Here is a 13,884-nt window from a genome sequence, read left to right on the forward strand (position 1 = left end):
ATGGCACAGCCACCGAAATGCAAATGGCGAGAAGAAATGGAACTGCCATGAGAACTTCGCTTCTCGAGCTGTCAGCGGTGACTTAATCTCTGGCATCATCGTCAGCGACCGAGTGCCACACAACAAGACAACGCAAAAGCCCACATCCGATCCCAAAGACTGGGTTCCAGATCTTGGCCATATACATAGTATGTCTGCCGTGTATTTTGCCAAGGCTTGTGTAACAATTTGGCGAGGTGTCGGCTCAGCGCGAGAAGAGAAACTTTCCCATTTCCACGGAATCTTCTTAGCCTCATGAGCTGTCCGAAATGGTGTTTGGCAGAGAACCCGCCTTGATTGGGAAAGTCCGAGGCTGAGGCTGAGGCTGAGTGGCGGAGAAGGCCGAACGGCCGAAAGCTGGGTATCCAATGTGTTGTGTCCAATCCGAGGAATGTCGTTCAACCGACACCCTTGAGAATAGCGCTACAAATTAATACATTAGGCTCTGGGCTCTGGCTCCAACTTGTCATTGCCTTTTGCCATCTTTTGCCATTTTTTTTTGCCATCTGGCCAGGCCTAAACGAGCCCCAAATGGCAAAGTTGATCTCCGGCGATTAGACGCAAATGGCAATCCCATAGACCTACATCGTGTCCACGTCCCCGCTCTGCCATAGATGCAATTGAATCGAAATTGTTTCGATCCGAGCCAAAGTCCGTTGGCACTCGCCACCAGAGACACTATGCGTTTTCATCGCAACGGGCATGATAAATAAACGCCGCGATAACGGCGACTTTTCATACGTAATTTGTTTTATGCCTGGAAATTAAATTAACTTGTTTACCAGCCAGCCATTTGCCATCAACTGGCCAAGACTGACGCTCCGCTTTGCGGCCGTAATGTCTAATAGATCTCAGTCGCTTTGGCCAGGCCAACTGTCATAATGACTCTGTTATGTGTGGGCCATTATATAAAATTTCACTTTTCGCCGCTTGTTGAGCCAAAAAGGCTCTCCTATTTCCATTTCCATCGGAGACAGTTTTGCAATTGCTGAAAGATCACGAACCAATTACACTCGAGAAATATGAGTCTTAAAGTGCATGAATATCGAAAAAGTCAACGAGGAGTTATATGATTTATAACACTAACTGGCTATTGTTCGACTTTATCCGATTAAGATGTCTTCAGCTCACAGATACTTATCTCGAAGATACATTTTTGTACTTCAAACAACTCTTCTTCTCATCTTCCTTTGGCAACAACTTTCATTTAGTATGAGTGTGTGAAGGGGGGGGAGGGGGCGAGACTAGAAGCAACTGTTGATCGAGGGCAGGGATCCGCTGCAGTACTTCCATGTGGACCAAGCAGTCCATCCCTGCTGGCGCTGGATCTTCCGGGCGCACTTCACGGAATTGGTGATGTCGTCGGTTAGGAGGGCATTGCAGCTCAAGCCGCACTCGTTGTAGGAGAAGCGTCCGTCGGCCGGCTTGCACCAGTACTTGTTGTTGATCTGAAAGATGCCGTAGTCATTGGATCCGTTGGAGTTGGCCGGTCCAACGACGCCGGTGCGGAAGGAACTCTCGTGCTGGGCGATGCAGGTCCACTTGGCCAGCTGGTCCCGGGGAACGCCCAGTTTGGACATCTCCCTGGCTAGGGAACACCTATCCATCGTTCGGGCCTGGGTAGCGACTGCTGTGAGAGTCAGAGCACAAATCACAAGAAAAGCTTTCATCTTACTGAATTCATTTATAATTCGATGAGCGGTCGCGAAATATTTATAGCCGAAGAGCATGCAAGTGGTCGCAGTTGAGTCAACATGGTAGAATCAGCAATCAGTACTGTTTACCCATCATTAGGGTGCAAACAAGGTGGCTTTCCCATACAATGTAGGTAGTTCAATTCACTCCTTCGTTGAATTAAATGTTCCACCAAGTTAAGTTCTTATCTGTAGGTTATGTTTGTTGTTAGCCTATCATTTGTTTACCATCTTAGCCGCTAGAAAATCACTCCTACTATGCTTCAAAACAGGCACGTCACTTCGAGTACCTCCAAAAATACGGAAGTCTTTAGCCACCAGATATGGTGGTGGTTCCTTCACTCTCGAGCGGACGATCTACGCATTAAATACGTCGAAGTGAAGCGTATCTCAGCTTTGTGCGTAAGAGATCCATTCGGTTGAAGTCGGCTGAAGTCTGTCTTCCATCAACTATTCGGAATATTTATCTCTAATAAAGTAGGCATTGCATTGTCTTGGCCATTCCGCGGTGGGTCCCTGCTCACGCAACTCGGGTGGGGTTGCATGTGGGGGCTAATTATTCAACGTTATTCATTGTGCGGCATTCGAGCTATTCGAACAGTGCAAACTGCACTGCATGACTACGGTTGTGGCTGTGGCAGTAGCTCTTTCTCTGGCCCAGACGAATTCCCATCCCGTCTGTTGCACGGCCCAAGTTTAATGTCCGACTTCGCAGTGGTTTCATGGCGAAACAGCTCCACTTGACTGCAGCTATTAGCCCCCGGTCGTGCTCTGGTTTTATGGCCGGCCGAAAGTGTGATTAATCATCTGGATTACCACTTGGGCGGCCCCGGAGCTCTATCTTTTTCGGCTACTCGAACTCGATGGGCTCTTGGCAGCTCAATGGGCCAGCCCCTTCTAAGCCAATTCAGTCAGCCAATTCACCGTCATTGTTGATATAGTAGTATGTGCCTATGCAATATTAAGAACAATTAAATAAAATAGCATATTAACTTATGGCAGCACTTTGTTGCTATGTTTATGTTTATGTTTATGCACGCAGTTAGGCCAGGGCGGATGTAACATGATCACCCACTCGAAGGCCACAAAGTATAAGTGCATGGTCAGCATTCACACGCCGACCAAATACATATTACATACGTACATACATATCTCGCTCTCCCGATAAGCCTAGATATATAAGATATACATAAGAACGCCGCTCCGCTGCTGGCGTACCCGGCAGCGCAGCTACGCGGATTAGCCTAAGTCCAAATATATAAAAAACTGTAAAATCGGAGAGACTCTGTAGACGTTGAGCTGACAGAACCATTTCTGCCTACTCTAAAATCAAAAGAAGAAATTGAATAAATATATGTCAGCCCGACGGCTGCCTTAAACTTAAAACGGACTTGTGTTCTTAATTGGAGTTCATCATTACACAAGTGTAAATGTTAACGAATCGAGAGCATAGCATAGCTTAGCATAAACTATGACGACTAGTTATCGTGACAAGCAGTTCATCATTACATGGCGACCGTGACAGTCGTCCAACGCTGGACGAATTGACCAAAGCTGGTGAAAACAAAGGAACAAAGGAACACTGGACTGGAAGAAGACTGGACTAATTAAATGGAACTGCAAAAACCAAGGAAAAATCTGAGTGAGTAGAGTTCTATTGAGTATGGGCAAACACCGTGGCGGTTTGAAAACTAAGCTGAATAAACGTATAGCCCACGTAAGGTGGCTAATATACGGTCAGCAAACGCCACCGGTTTGGTCGAAAGCTCTAAAGCTACATGCAGAGCTAGACCACTTGTTGCAATATCAGCAAGAATTAAAGACCCATAAGCTCGAGAAAACTCACTCAGATAATATTAAAAATATACCCACAATTAATGAAGTTCCAAAATACCAGGCATGTCCAGCACCAGCACCAGCATTAACAAAACCAAAGAAGTCCTGCCCCCCTGGCTGCGAAGGAATCTGGAGTCCCCACTGCCTGGGGACTTGTGAGCGACCATCGACGTCTTCAGCGGCGAAGAAATAGACAGCAGCGAGGGAGTGTCAGCGTGCCACCCCCGGCGACGCCCAGCTGACACCCAACAAATAGACAGCAGCGAGGGAGTGTCAGCGTGCCACCCCCGGCGACGCCCAGCTGACACCTGATGAGCATCATCAACAGCAGAATATAATAATAAATATATATAAATATAAAGTAAATATAAAATATATATAGATAAGAAAAATTGTAAGAAATATTGTAAAACGGAGCATATACTATTATGCCCTGTTAACCCAATATGGCCCGTGAAGCCATAGCTAGAATCAGGCAGGCAACAATGTAAAATACAATTTTTTTTTACTCTTGCGAACATTGAAAGATTTTATAAATAGATAATTCCAAACATAAATGTCTATAGAGACAAATGAAATAAGTAAAACTGAAAATAAAAGTATATACAAAGGAAATTTTCTATTCTATTCTCCAAAATATAAAATTAGTATACCCAAAATGGGTCTAATAGACACTAAAACTGTGGACTCTACAGCCAATGTAATAAATAAAGTAGAAGTCCAAAATGCAGACTTGTTCTGGATAACCATAATACTAATTGTAATTGCATTAATTATGGTATCCAATGCATTAATAAAAATATACAAACTGCATAACAAGTGTCTTAAGAAACGATACCGTAGCACTGCTAACGGTATAGATAATATTTAAGGAAGATCTTTAATAAAGTCAATTATGAATGAAAATATGAGAAAAATTATATGAAAAAAAAATAATAAATAAAAAAAAAATATAAAACGTAATATTGAATTTATCTACATTAAAAAAAAAAATATATACAAATGAATAAATTTGAAGTTATGAGTATACCACAGCATGGACTGGGAAAAGCTTGTTGATCAGATAAAAGATCAAAATGAAAATTTCAGAAAATCCTATAAGTGCTTAACGCAAAACAGATCAACACAAGCTGTAACAATCAATAGGAATGCCCAAGTCTTGGTAAATAGTTATAATGAAATCAGAGAGTTGATCCAACAAAATAGAAAGAATTTGGAACGCAAACAGTGTGCTAAGGCTTTGAACCTACTGGTGACATTAAGAGAAAAATTAATATTTATAAAAAATAAATTCAGTCTCCAGATAGAAATTCCAACCATAGTAAACACCCCACTAAGAATAAATTTGGATGAAGACAGCACTAACTCTGACGAGGAAGATAGGACTATAGTCAAGGAAGACATTAAAGAGGAAGATCTTCACGATCTAACTATACCAGCAAAATTAATGCTGAAGAACGACGATAAAACAAATAACGCAGCCGACTCCGAAAATAACTTAACCATGGCAGAAGAAGCAGCTGCCATTAGGTCTTACATTAGGGAAGTCGCCTGCACAGTGCCAGAATTTGATGGGCAAAAGATCCATTTACAAAGATTCATTAAGGCAATCAAATTGGTAGACCTAGCTAAGGGACCATTTGAAGACATTGCAGTTGAGGTCATTAAGTCAAAAATAGTTGGCACAATTTTGAACTCAGTTGACAATGAAACGACAATTCCAGCAATTATAAACAAATTGCAGAAAGTAGTTGTCGGTGAGACATCCAGTAATGTCAAAGCAAAGCTAGCAACAGTTCAGCAGAGAGGTAAAACTGCAACGCAATTTACCGCTGAAGTTGATAGCCTGAGAAAACTTTTAGAAGCTTCCTATATCGATGAGGGTATACCTCTAGAACATGCCACTGGTCTAAGCACCAAAGAGGCAATTGAAACCATGATACATCGTGCTGAGCACGAAAGTATCAAAACAGTACTGGAAGCAGGGACTTGCACCACTATGGATGCAGCGATAAGCGCATACATAAGAACGAGTACAAGAGTTACCGGTGACATCAATAAAGTGATGTACTTTAGAGGTAACAGACCCAATAGAGGATACGGAAATGCCAATAGAGGTAGTAACCGCGGTAGAGGCTTTAATAACAATAGTATTAGAGGCAACTACCATAACGGTTACCAAAATAACGGTTACCAAAATAACGGTTACCAGAATAACGGTTATCAAAACCGCTATAATGGAAATAATAACCGTTATAATGGCTATAACAGAGGCCGTTATAATGGAAACAGAGGCCGTAACAACAGTCAGAACAACTACAACAGAAACAATGCCAATGTACGAGTAATCCAAGAACAGGGAAACTCGCAACAGCCTTTAGGTACTCAGTAGAAGAAGATCGTAGAGTATACACCATCAATTATAATCTCAACATATTTTCTACATTCATTCATGCCAAAACAGGCGTAAAACTAGTTTTTCTACTTGATACAGGTGCAGATATCTCTATTCTCAAAGAGAACTCTGACAAATTTTCTAATATTCAAATAACCAATAAAATAAACATTCAAGGCATAGGCCAACAGAAAATTCAGTCTCGAGGACAGACTTTTATTGAGATACAGACAGGTAAATACGTTATCCCACACGATTTTCATTTAGTAGATAAAAACTTTCCAATACCGTGTGATGGAATAATCGGAATAGATTTCATAAAAAAATATAATTGCCAAATCGATTTAAACCAAGAAGAAGATTGGTTTATAATTAGACCAAACAATTTGAAATTTCCAATATATATTCCCATAGCATACAGCTCTGGTATTAACACAACGTTATTACCAGCAAGATCCCAAGTTGTCCGAAGATTAATAGTATCATCAAAAGATGATAACATTTTAATTCCAAACCAGGAAATTCAAACTGGTATTTATGTTGCAAATACAATCGCAACATCAAGTAATACATTTGTCCGAATTTTAAATACAACCGATTCCGACCAATTAGTCAATATGGACACTCTAAAATATGAGCCACTTTCGAACTACAATGTAGTTCAGGCAAATAGTGAACACAGAAATAAAACTGTCTTATCTCAATTAAAGAAAAATTTCCCCGAATTGTTTAAATCACAATTAGAAAATATATGCAGCGAATATATAGATATATTTGCATTAGAATCAGAACCTATAACAGTTAATAATTTTTATAAACAACAGTTGAGATTAAAAGATGATGAGCCAGTATACACGAAAAATTATAGAAGTCCTCATAGTCAAGTGGAAGAAATACAAGCCCAAGTTCAGAAATTAATAAAAGATAAAATAGTTGAACCATCAGTTTCACAGTACAATAGCCCTTTGCTATTAGTACCCAAAAAGTCAAGCCCGAATTCTGATAAAAAGAAATGGAGATTAGTAATAGACTATCGCCAAATTAATAAGAAACTTTTAGCTGACAAATTTCCACTACCGAGAATAGATGATATTTTGGACCAACTTGGTCGAGCAAAATATTTCTCCTGCCTTGATTTAATGTCAGGTTTTCATCAAATCGAACTGGATGAAGGCTCGAGAGATATAACATCTTTCTCAACCAGCAATGGCTCATATCGTTTCACGCGATTGCCATTTGGCTTAAAAATAGCGCCTAATTCATTCCAAAGAATGATGACTATAGCATTCTCCGGAATAGAACCGTCTCAAGCATTCCTTTATATGGATGACTTAATAGTCATAGGTTGTTCCGAAAAACATATGCTTAAAAACCTCACTGAAGTTTTTGGTAAATGCAGGGAATACAACCTAAAGTTACATCCTGAAAAATGTTCATTTTTCATGCATGAAGTCACATTTTTGGGACACAAATGCACAGACAAAGGAATTTTGCCGGATGACAAAAAATATGATGTCATTCAGAACTACCCAGTTCCACATGATGCGGACAGCGCTAGACGTTTTGTAGCATTTTGCAATTACTACAGACGTTTTATCAAAAATTTCGCCGACTATTCGCGGCACATAACAAGATTATGTAAAAAGAATGTTCCATTCGAGTGGACAGATGAATGTCAAAAAGCATTCATACATTTAAAATCTCAGCTAATTAACCCAACACTCTTGCAGTACCCAGACTTCAGCAAAGAATTTTGCATAACAACAGATGCAAGCAAGCAAGCGTGTGGCGCAGTTTTAACTCAAAACCATAATGGCCACCAACTCCCAGTTGCTTATGCATCCAGAGCTTTTACGAAAGGTGAAAGCAATAAGAGTACAACAGAACAAGAGTTAGCAGCAATTCATTGGGCAATAATACATTTCAGACCATACATTTACGGAAAACATTTCACTGTGAAAACAGACCATAGACCATTGACATATTTATTCTCGATGGTGAACCCCAGCTCTAAATTAACTAGAATAAGGCTTGAACTAGAGGAATATAATTTTACAGTAGAGTATCTAAAGGGCAAGGACAATCATGTAGCAGATGCGTTATCAAGAATAACCATCAAAGAGCTAAAAGATATAACTGGAAATATATTAAAAGTCACTACAAGATTTCAAAGTAGACAAAAATCCTGCGCAGGAAAAGAACAATTGGATTTGCAAAAGCAAACCAAAGAAATAGCTTCAGAGCCCAACGTATACGAAGTCATAACAAATGACGAGGTACGAAAAGTAGTGACATTGCAATTGAATGACTCGATATGTTTATTTAAACATGGAAAGAAAATTATTGCAAGATATGATGTTGGTGATCTTTATACTAATGGAATTCTTGATTTAGATCAATTTCTCCAAAGGCTTGAATTGCAGGCCGGTATATATGATATCAGCCAAATCAAAATGGCACCGTGGAAAAAAATCTTTGAACACGTTTCAATAGATAAATTTAAAAATATGGGCAATAAAATATTAAAGAATTTAAAAGTAGCGCTACTTAACCCGGTGACCCAAATAAATAATGAAAAAGAAAAAGAAGCTATATTGTCTACATTACATGATGATCCAATACAAGGAGGGCATACAGGCATTACAAAAACCTTGGCCAAGGTCAAAAGACATTATTACTGGAAAAATATGAGTAAATACATAAAAGAGTACGTAAGAAAATGTCAAAAATGCCAAAAAGCAAAAACAACAAAGCACACAAAGACTCCAATGACGATAACTGAAACACCAGAACATGCTTTCGATAGAGTTGTTGTGGACACAATTGGTCCACTACCCAAGTCAGAAAATGGTAACGAGTACGCAGTCACTCTCATATGTGATTTAACCAAGTACTTAGTTGCCATACCAATAGCAAATAAAAGCGCAAAAACAGTCGCAAAAGCTATATTTGAATCTTTTATTCTAAAGTACGGTCCAATGAAGACGTTCATAACGGACATGGGAACAGAGTATAAGAATTCAATAATTACTGACCTGTGTAAATATTTGAAAATAAAAAATATAACATCAACAGCTCATCACCACCAGACAGTTGGAGTAGTAGAAAGAAGTCATAGAACTTTAAACGAGTATATACGATCCTACATATCGACGGACAAAACCGATTGGGACGTATGGCTTCAATATTTCGTATACTGCTTCAACACGACCCAATCTATGGTACATAATTATTGTCCATATGAATTAGTTTTCGGTAGAACAAGTAATTTACCAAAACATTTTAATAAACTACATAGCATAGAACCAATATATAACATAGATGATTACGCTAAGGAGAGTAAATATAGGTTAGAGGTAGCATATGCTCGAGCAAGAAAACTTCTTGAAGCACACAAAGAAAAAAATAAAGAAAATTATGACTTAAAAGTAAAAGACATAGAATTAGAAGTAGGAGATAAAGTTTTACTAAGAAATGAGGTAGGTCATAAATTAGACTTTAAATATACGGGGCCCTATAAGATAGAAAGCATAGGAGATAATAACAATATTACGCTACTTACTAATAAAAACAAAAAACAAATAGTTCATAAAGATAGATTAAAGAAATTTCATTCATGATTGAATTTAAACTTATATTTTCCTTAATCATTTATACAAATTTTCCATACACTACGTATATTTTTATCTTTGCATTATAAAATCAACTATTGTTGTTCAAACAAAAACACAAACAAAATAAAAATAAAAATAAAATAATTTGCATTTAATAATCAAAATAACTTCACTAGGTTACGTTATTTTTCAAAAGGAGGGAGATGTAGTATGTGCCTATGCAATATTAAGAACAATTAAATAAAATAGCATATTAACTTATGGCAGCACTTTGTTGCTATGTTTATGTTTATGTTTATGCACGCAGTTAGGCCAGGGCGGATGTAACATGATCACCCACTCGAAGGCCACAAAGTATAAGTGCATGGTCAGCATTCACACGCCGACCAAATACATATTACATACGTACATACATATCTCGCTCTCCCGATAAGCCTAGATATATAAGATATACATAAGAACGCCGCTCCGCTGCTGGCGTACCCGGCAGCGCAGCTACGCGGATTAGCCTAAGTCCAAATATATAAAAAACTGTAAAATCGGAGAGACTCTGTAGACGTTGAGCTGACAGAACCATTTCTGCCTACTCTAAAATCAAAAGAAGAAATTGAATAAATATATGTCAGCCCGACGGCTGCCTTAAACTTAAAACGGACTTGTGTTCTTAATTGGAGTTCATCATTACACAAGTGTAAATGTTAACGAATCGAGAGCATAGCATAGCTTAGCATAAACTATGACGACTAGTTATCGTGACAAGCAGTTCATCATTACAACAGCAATTATGCTAATCAGTTTGAAGGCGCGTCGAGGCCTCTACCTTTCTCCTGCATTCAATGAACTTCAGACACAATCCAAACGATGACGAAACGAGGTGAGCACCTGGCATTCAGTCTGCACTTGATAGTGCCTAATCAGTCCAAAGCTTTGTGAACCCCATTTGGCTTTGGGAGCCTAAAACTATGCAACAGCAGCACCTGCCAGCAGCAGGGTTCTTTTTTATTCTTTGAGATGGAGCCCAACGATGTGCCCGTTCTGCTGATAAAGTTGTTTTGCTCCTCTATGAAATATTTAAATCAGCCTACCTTAATTATATTGCTATCTTTAAGTGTTTCAAGCTAAACGGCTGATAAGCAGGCAAAAAGTGGGTGTTCGGCTTTCCATAAATAGCCAAGTCAGAGGGCCTAGCAAGCCAAACAGTTTTGTTTAAACAAATCAACATGAAGGCTTTCTTTGCTCTGGTGCTCCTGGCCATTGCCGCTCCTGCCCTGGCAGGTCGCACCCTCGACCGCTGCTCGCTGGCCCGCGAGATGGCCGACTTGGGAGTTCCCCGCGACCAGCTGGACAAGTGGACCTGCATTGCCCAGCACGAGAGTGACTACCGCACCTGGGTGGTGGGACCTGCCAACTCCGATGGCTCCAACGACTACGGAATCTTCCAGATCAACGATCTGTACTGGTGCCAGGCCGACGGACGCTTCTCCTACAACGAGTGCGGCTTGAGCTGCAATGCCCTCTTGACCGACGACATCACCAACTCTGTCCGTTGCGCCCAGAAGGTCCTCAGCCAGCAGGGATGGTCCGCCTGGGCCGTCTGGCATTACTGCAGCGGATGGTTGCCGTCCATCGATGAGTGCTTCTAAACTGACTTCGACCACAAATAAAATCACAAAGAGTACGGAAACCCACTTTCAAGTCGTCTAAACTGTTTTTAAACAATCTGATGATGCATTCGCAAAGCAAAGCTATCATATATTTAGAGTCTAATGGCATGAGATCCTTTCAATCCATGACCCTGTCCGAGTTCTTTAAACAAGGTTACTCGGTACAATCGCGGGACCAAACACAATCGGTTGGACATCTATTGCCGCTAATGGAGAGCACTCTCCGAAGCCATTAGCCCGGGCCGCCATTTCACGGCTTATCAATTCCAGTTTTGTGGAGCAGTTTTCAATTTCTGTCTCACAAATTGATTTATGCAGATTTCAGAGCTCGAACCCCGCCTCCTGGTTTCTGTTTTGAGTGATCTTTCAACACGGTTCGCAGCTGCCGTTCAGTTTTGAGTTTCTCCTGTCTGCGGCCAATGGCTGCTGACATTGATCGAAGTGTTTTTGTCTGAGCTGCTGTGGGAACCTCATCCACATGGCTAGATCCCCCAGTCAATCAGTCGTTTCTGTAGCCTCCGATTGGGAGCTGCATTGAGGGGCTGCGTGAGGGGCACATGCGTACCTGACGAAAGAATCATATTGGACCCACTCCCCGGCATAACTGGGCATCGGAGGTACGTGACTGATGGGCTGATTGATACCGGCTGAGGTAACCCACCTGAGTGGCACGTTATAACCACCCGAACACAATGGCATATGCGATTTGCATAGCCACATGTGAACCGTTAACCCCTTATTGTGGTTTAACGGTACCCATGCCTCGAGAGAGGGAACTGCAAGCCAAGATGGTCGCATCTGTTTTAGCTGGCTAGTGAAAGTGTCTTTATTTCTAGCATATTAAAATGCTAATTTTCATTTTATTTTGTCCACGCATCGAAGGCAGAAATCGAAAACAAATCAGCGATTGTCACAGATCAAAATTCGAGTCGATCGGATCGCTTAGTGGCTAGGAAACAGGCCTGCAGCCCACTTGCGAGACTGGGTGTCGATCTGGGTGTCGTTGACAGCGGATATCTGCAAAGGCACCTGTCCAGACAGCACGAAACCACAGTACCACCTCAGCCCCAAGTCCAACTGCATGCAGATAAGCCACGGCTCAAAATGTTCAATAAACTTAACGGCTTGTTTTTCCGGTGCGTTACGTGGTGGCGACCCAAGCTCCATTGCCGACTCCAACTGCGTCTGCGGCTACCAACTCCCAACTCCCAACCTCACAACCACTTTTTAAATATGCAAATTCAAGTTCTCCCATGTCAAGCACGTACATTAATTGACTCCACCCGATTGGTTTTCCCCTTCCAATTAACGCAGCGACAGCTCGACACTGCAGCGACACCATCCGCAACCCCGTCACCCGGGACAGCTGGGACAGCTCCACCTCGAGATGGCTCCCAGTGTGTGCGAGATGGCCGGCCAGGGTCAAAGTGGTCCGGTGCCCCCGCAGAAAGCAAGCGGATCCAACAGCTCAAAAGGCACAAACAAGTGCGGAGCCAGCAGCCTGAATGGATCCCTGGCCTCCTACAAGATCGGCGGCTCCGAACAGAGTTGGCCTCAGGCCCCAGTTTACAGCAAGGTGAGTGGGGGTAGCTTACCTACCCACAGCATATCCAATTTGTCACCACACATATTCTCTACACACAGGAAAACCAGCGTCCGCCTGTCTACAATCCCGAGGACTACGTTCACTCGCTGAGGAAGTTCATCAAGGCCAGTGGATCGGCCAAAAAGCTATCCATATATGATGTGTTCACGGGTCCGAGTCCAAAAGAAGAGGCCTCCAGATCGGCCACTTTGCCAGCCAAGCACTCGGAGTACAAGTAAGGATTGGAGCGTATGTTCCTGATATATTTCATTCATTTTGTTCCCTCCAACAGATCTCCCATTCCTGCTCCACCAGAGAACGATAGAGAGATGTCCCTGCGTCAGTTTGGCTCCATTACGGATTTGTTGACCAAGTTGCGAGCTGATCTGCGGGTGTCCTTTCCCAGGTAAGATCAATTTCACCCTTTCAGCGATCTCTTGCTTACGATTTTCCTTTCAGCTTCGTTCAGGAGTTTGTGGGCACTCCTGCGGATGGAATAAGCCACCTGCTGGAAGTCCTGCGCGCCATTCAAATGGCTCAGGCCAGCAATGCGCCTGCTCCAATGCCAGGAGCCTCCAGTTCCTTGGCCATGAACAGGAATCCCCAAAGCTATCAGCGCCGTGCTTTGCTGGACGAACTGTCTTGCCTGTGAGTTTTCAATTCTCAAAGTGCTCTTGCGAAAGTACCTCATCCTTTAATCCCATCCAGGCAATGTCTGAGCATCTGTTGTTCGCGATCTCTGGATGCCATAGCCCGTTTGGGAAACACACCCGTGGGTCTCATGCCACTGGCTTCCTCGGCCACGGGTCAGGGCATCCGAGCTCGAATCCTGGCGCTCCAGTTACTTGCCTCCGCCTGCGATCGCCAGCCCTTCGGAAGCGGCAGTGGTGGTCAGAAGATAGCCTCGGCAGGACACACAGCCGTATCGGATGCCATGTCCACTTTGCGATTAAGATGCAGTGAGCCAGTTCGCTTCCGTTTGCTGGTTGGCATCCTGAACAGCGGCGGTGGTTCGGGCGAACTGCAGTGCGCGGGTGTTAAGTAAGGGAATCATTTT

General features: G+C 42.0%; 3 protein-coding genes across 5 annotated transcripts in view, besides 1 other annotated feature; 2 read left to right on the forward strand and 1 right to left on the reverse strand.

The window, feature by feature from the left end:
• mwh (multiple wing hairs) overlaps window positions 1–13,884 on the forward strand; it is a 31,915-nt gene that overhangs the window by 16,188 nt on the left and 1,843 nt on the right. For all 3 annotated transcript variants that reach the window (NM_001274315.1, NM_001274314.1, NM_138238.3), the window contains 5 exons: window positions 12,557–12,818; window positions 12,887–13,062; window positions 13,120–13,233; window positions 13,287–13,475; window positions 13,536–13,868. In NM_001274315.1, the coding sequence (NP_001261244.1) occupies window positions 12,557–12,818; window positions 12,887–13,062; window positions 13,120–13,233; window positions 13,287–13,475; window positions 13,536–13,868 (1,074 nt within the window). The remainder of the gene's footprint in view (window positions 1–12,556; window positions 12,819–12,886; window positions 13,063–13,119; window positions 13,234–13,286; window positions 13,476–13,535; window positions 13,869–13,884) is intronic.
• LysP (Lysozyme P) lies at window positions 1,109–1,723 on the reverse strand. The gene has a single exon (NM_057480.5). The coding sequence runs from the start codon at window positions 1,707–1,709 to the stop codon at window positions 1,284–1,286; it is 426 nt and encodes a 141-aa protein (NP_476828.1). The 5' UTR covers window positions 1,710–1,723; the 3' UTR covers window positions 1,109–1,283.
• Window positions 2,674–10,264: a mobile genetic element.
• Window positions 10,774–11,265, forward strand: LysS (Lysozyme S). The gene has a single exon (NM_057481.4). The coding sequence runs from the start codon at window positions 10,799–10,801 to the stop codon at window positions 11,219–11,221; it is 423 nt and encodes a 140-aa protein (NP_476829.1). The 5' UTR covers window positions 10,774–10,798; the 3' UTR covers window positions 11,222–11,265.

Source organism: Drosophila melanogaster, chromosome 3L, assembly GCF_000001215.4.
Source record: "Drosophila melanogaster chromosome 3L".
Taxonomy (NCBI): domain Eukaryota; kingdom Metazoa; phylum Arthropoda; class Insecta; order Diptera; family Drosophilidae; genus Drosophila; species Drosophila melanogaster.

Excerpts from the sequence above, each read along its gene's own strand:
- LysS (NM_057481.4), top strand. The coding sequence starts at position 10,799 with ATGAAGGCTTTCTTTGCTCTGGTGCTCCTGGCCATTGCCGCTCCTGCC.
- LysP (NM_057480.5), bottom strand. The coding sequence starts at position 1,709 with ATGAAAGCTTTTCTTGTGATTTGTGCTCTGACTCTCACAGCAGTCGCT.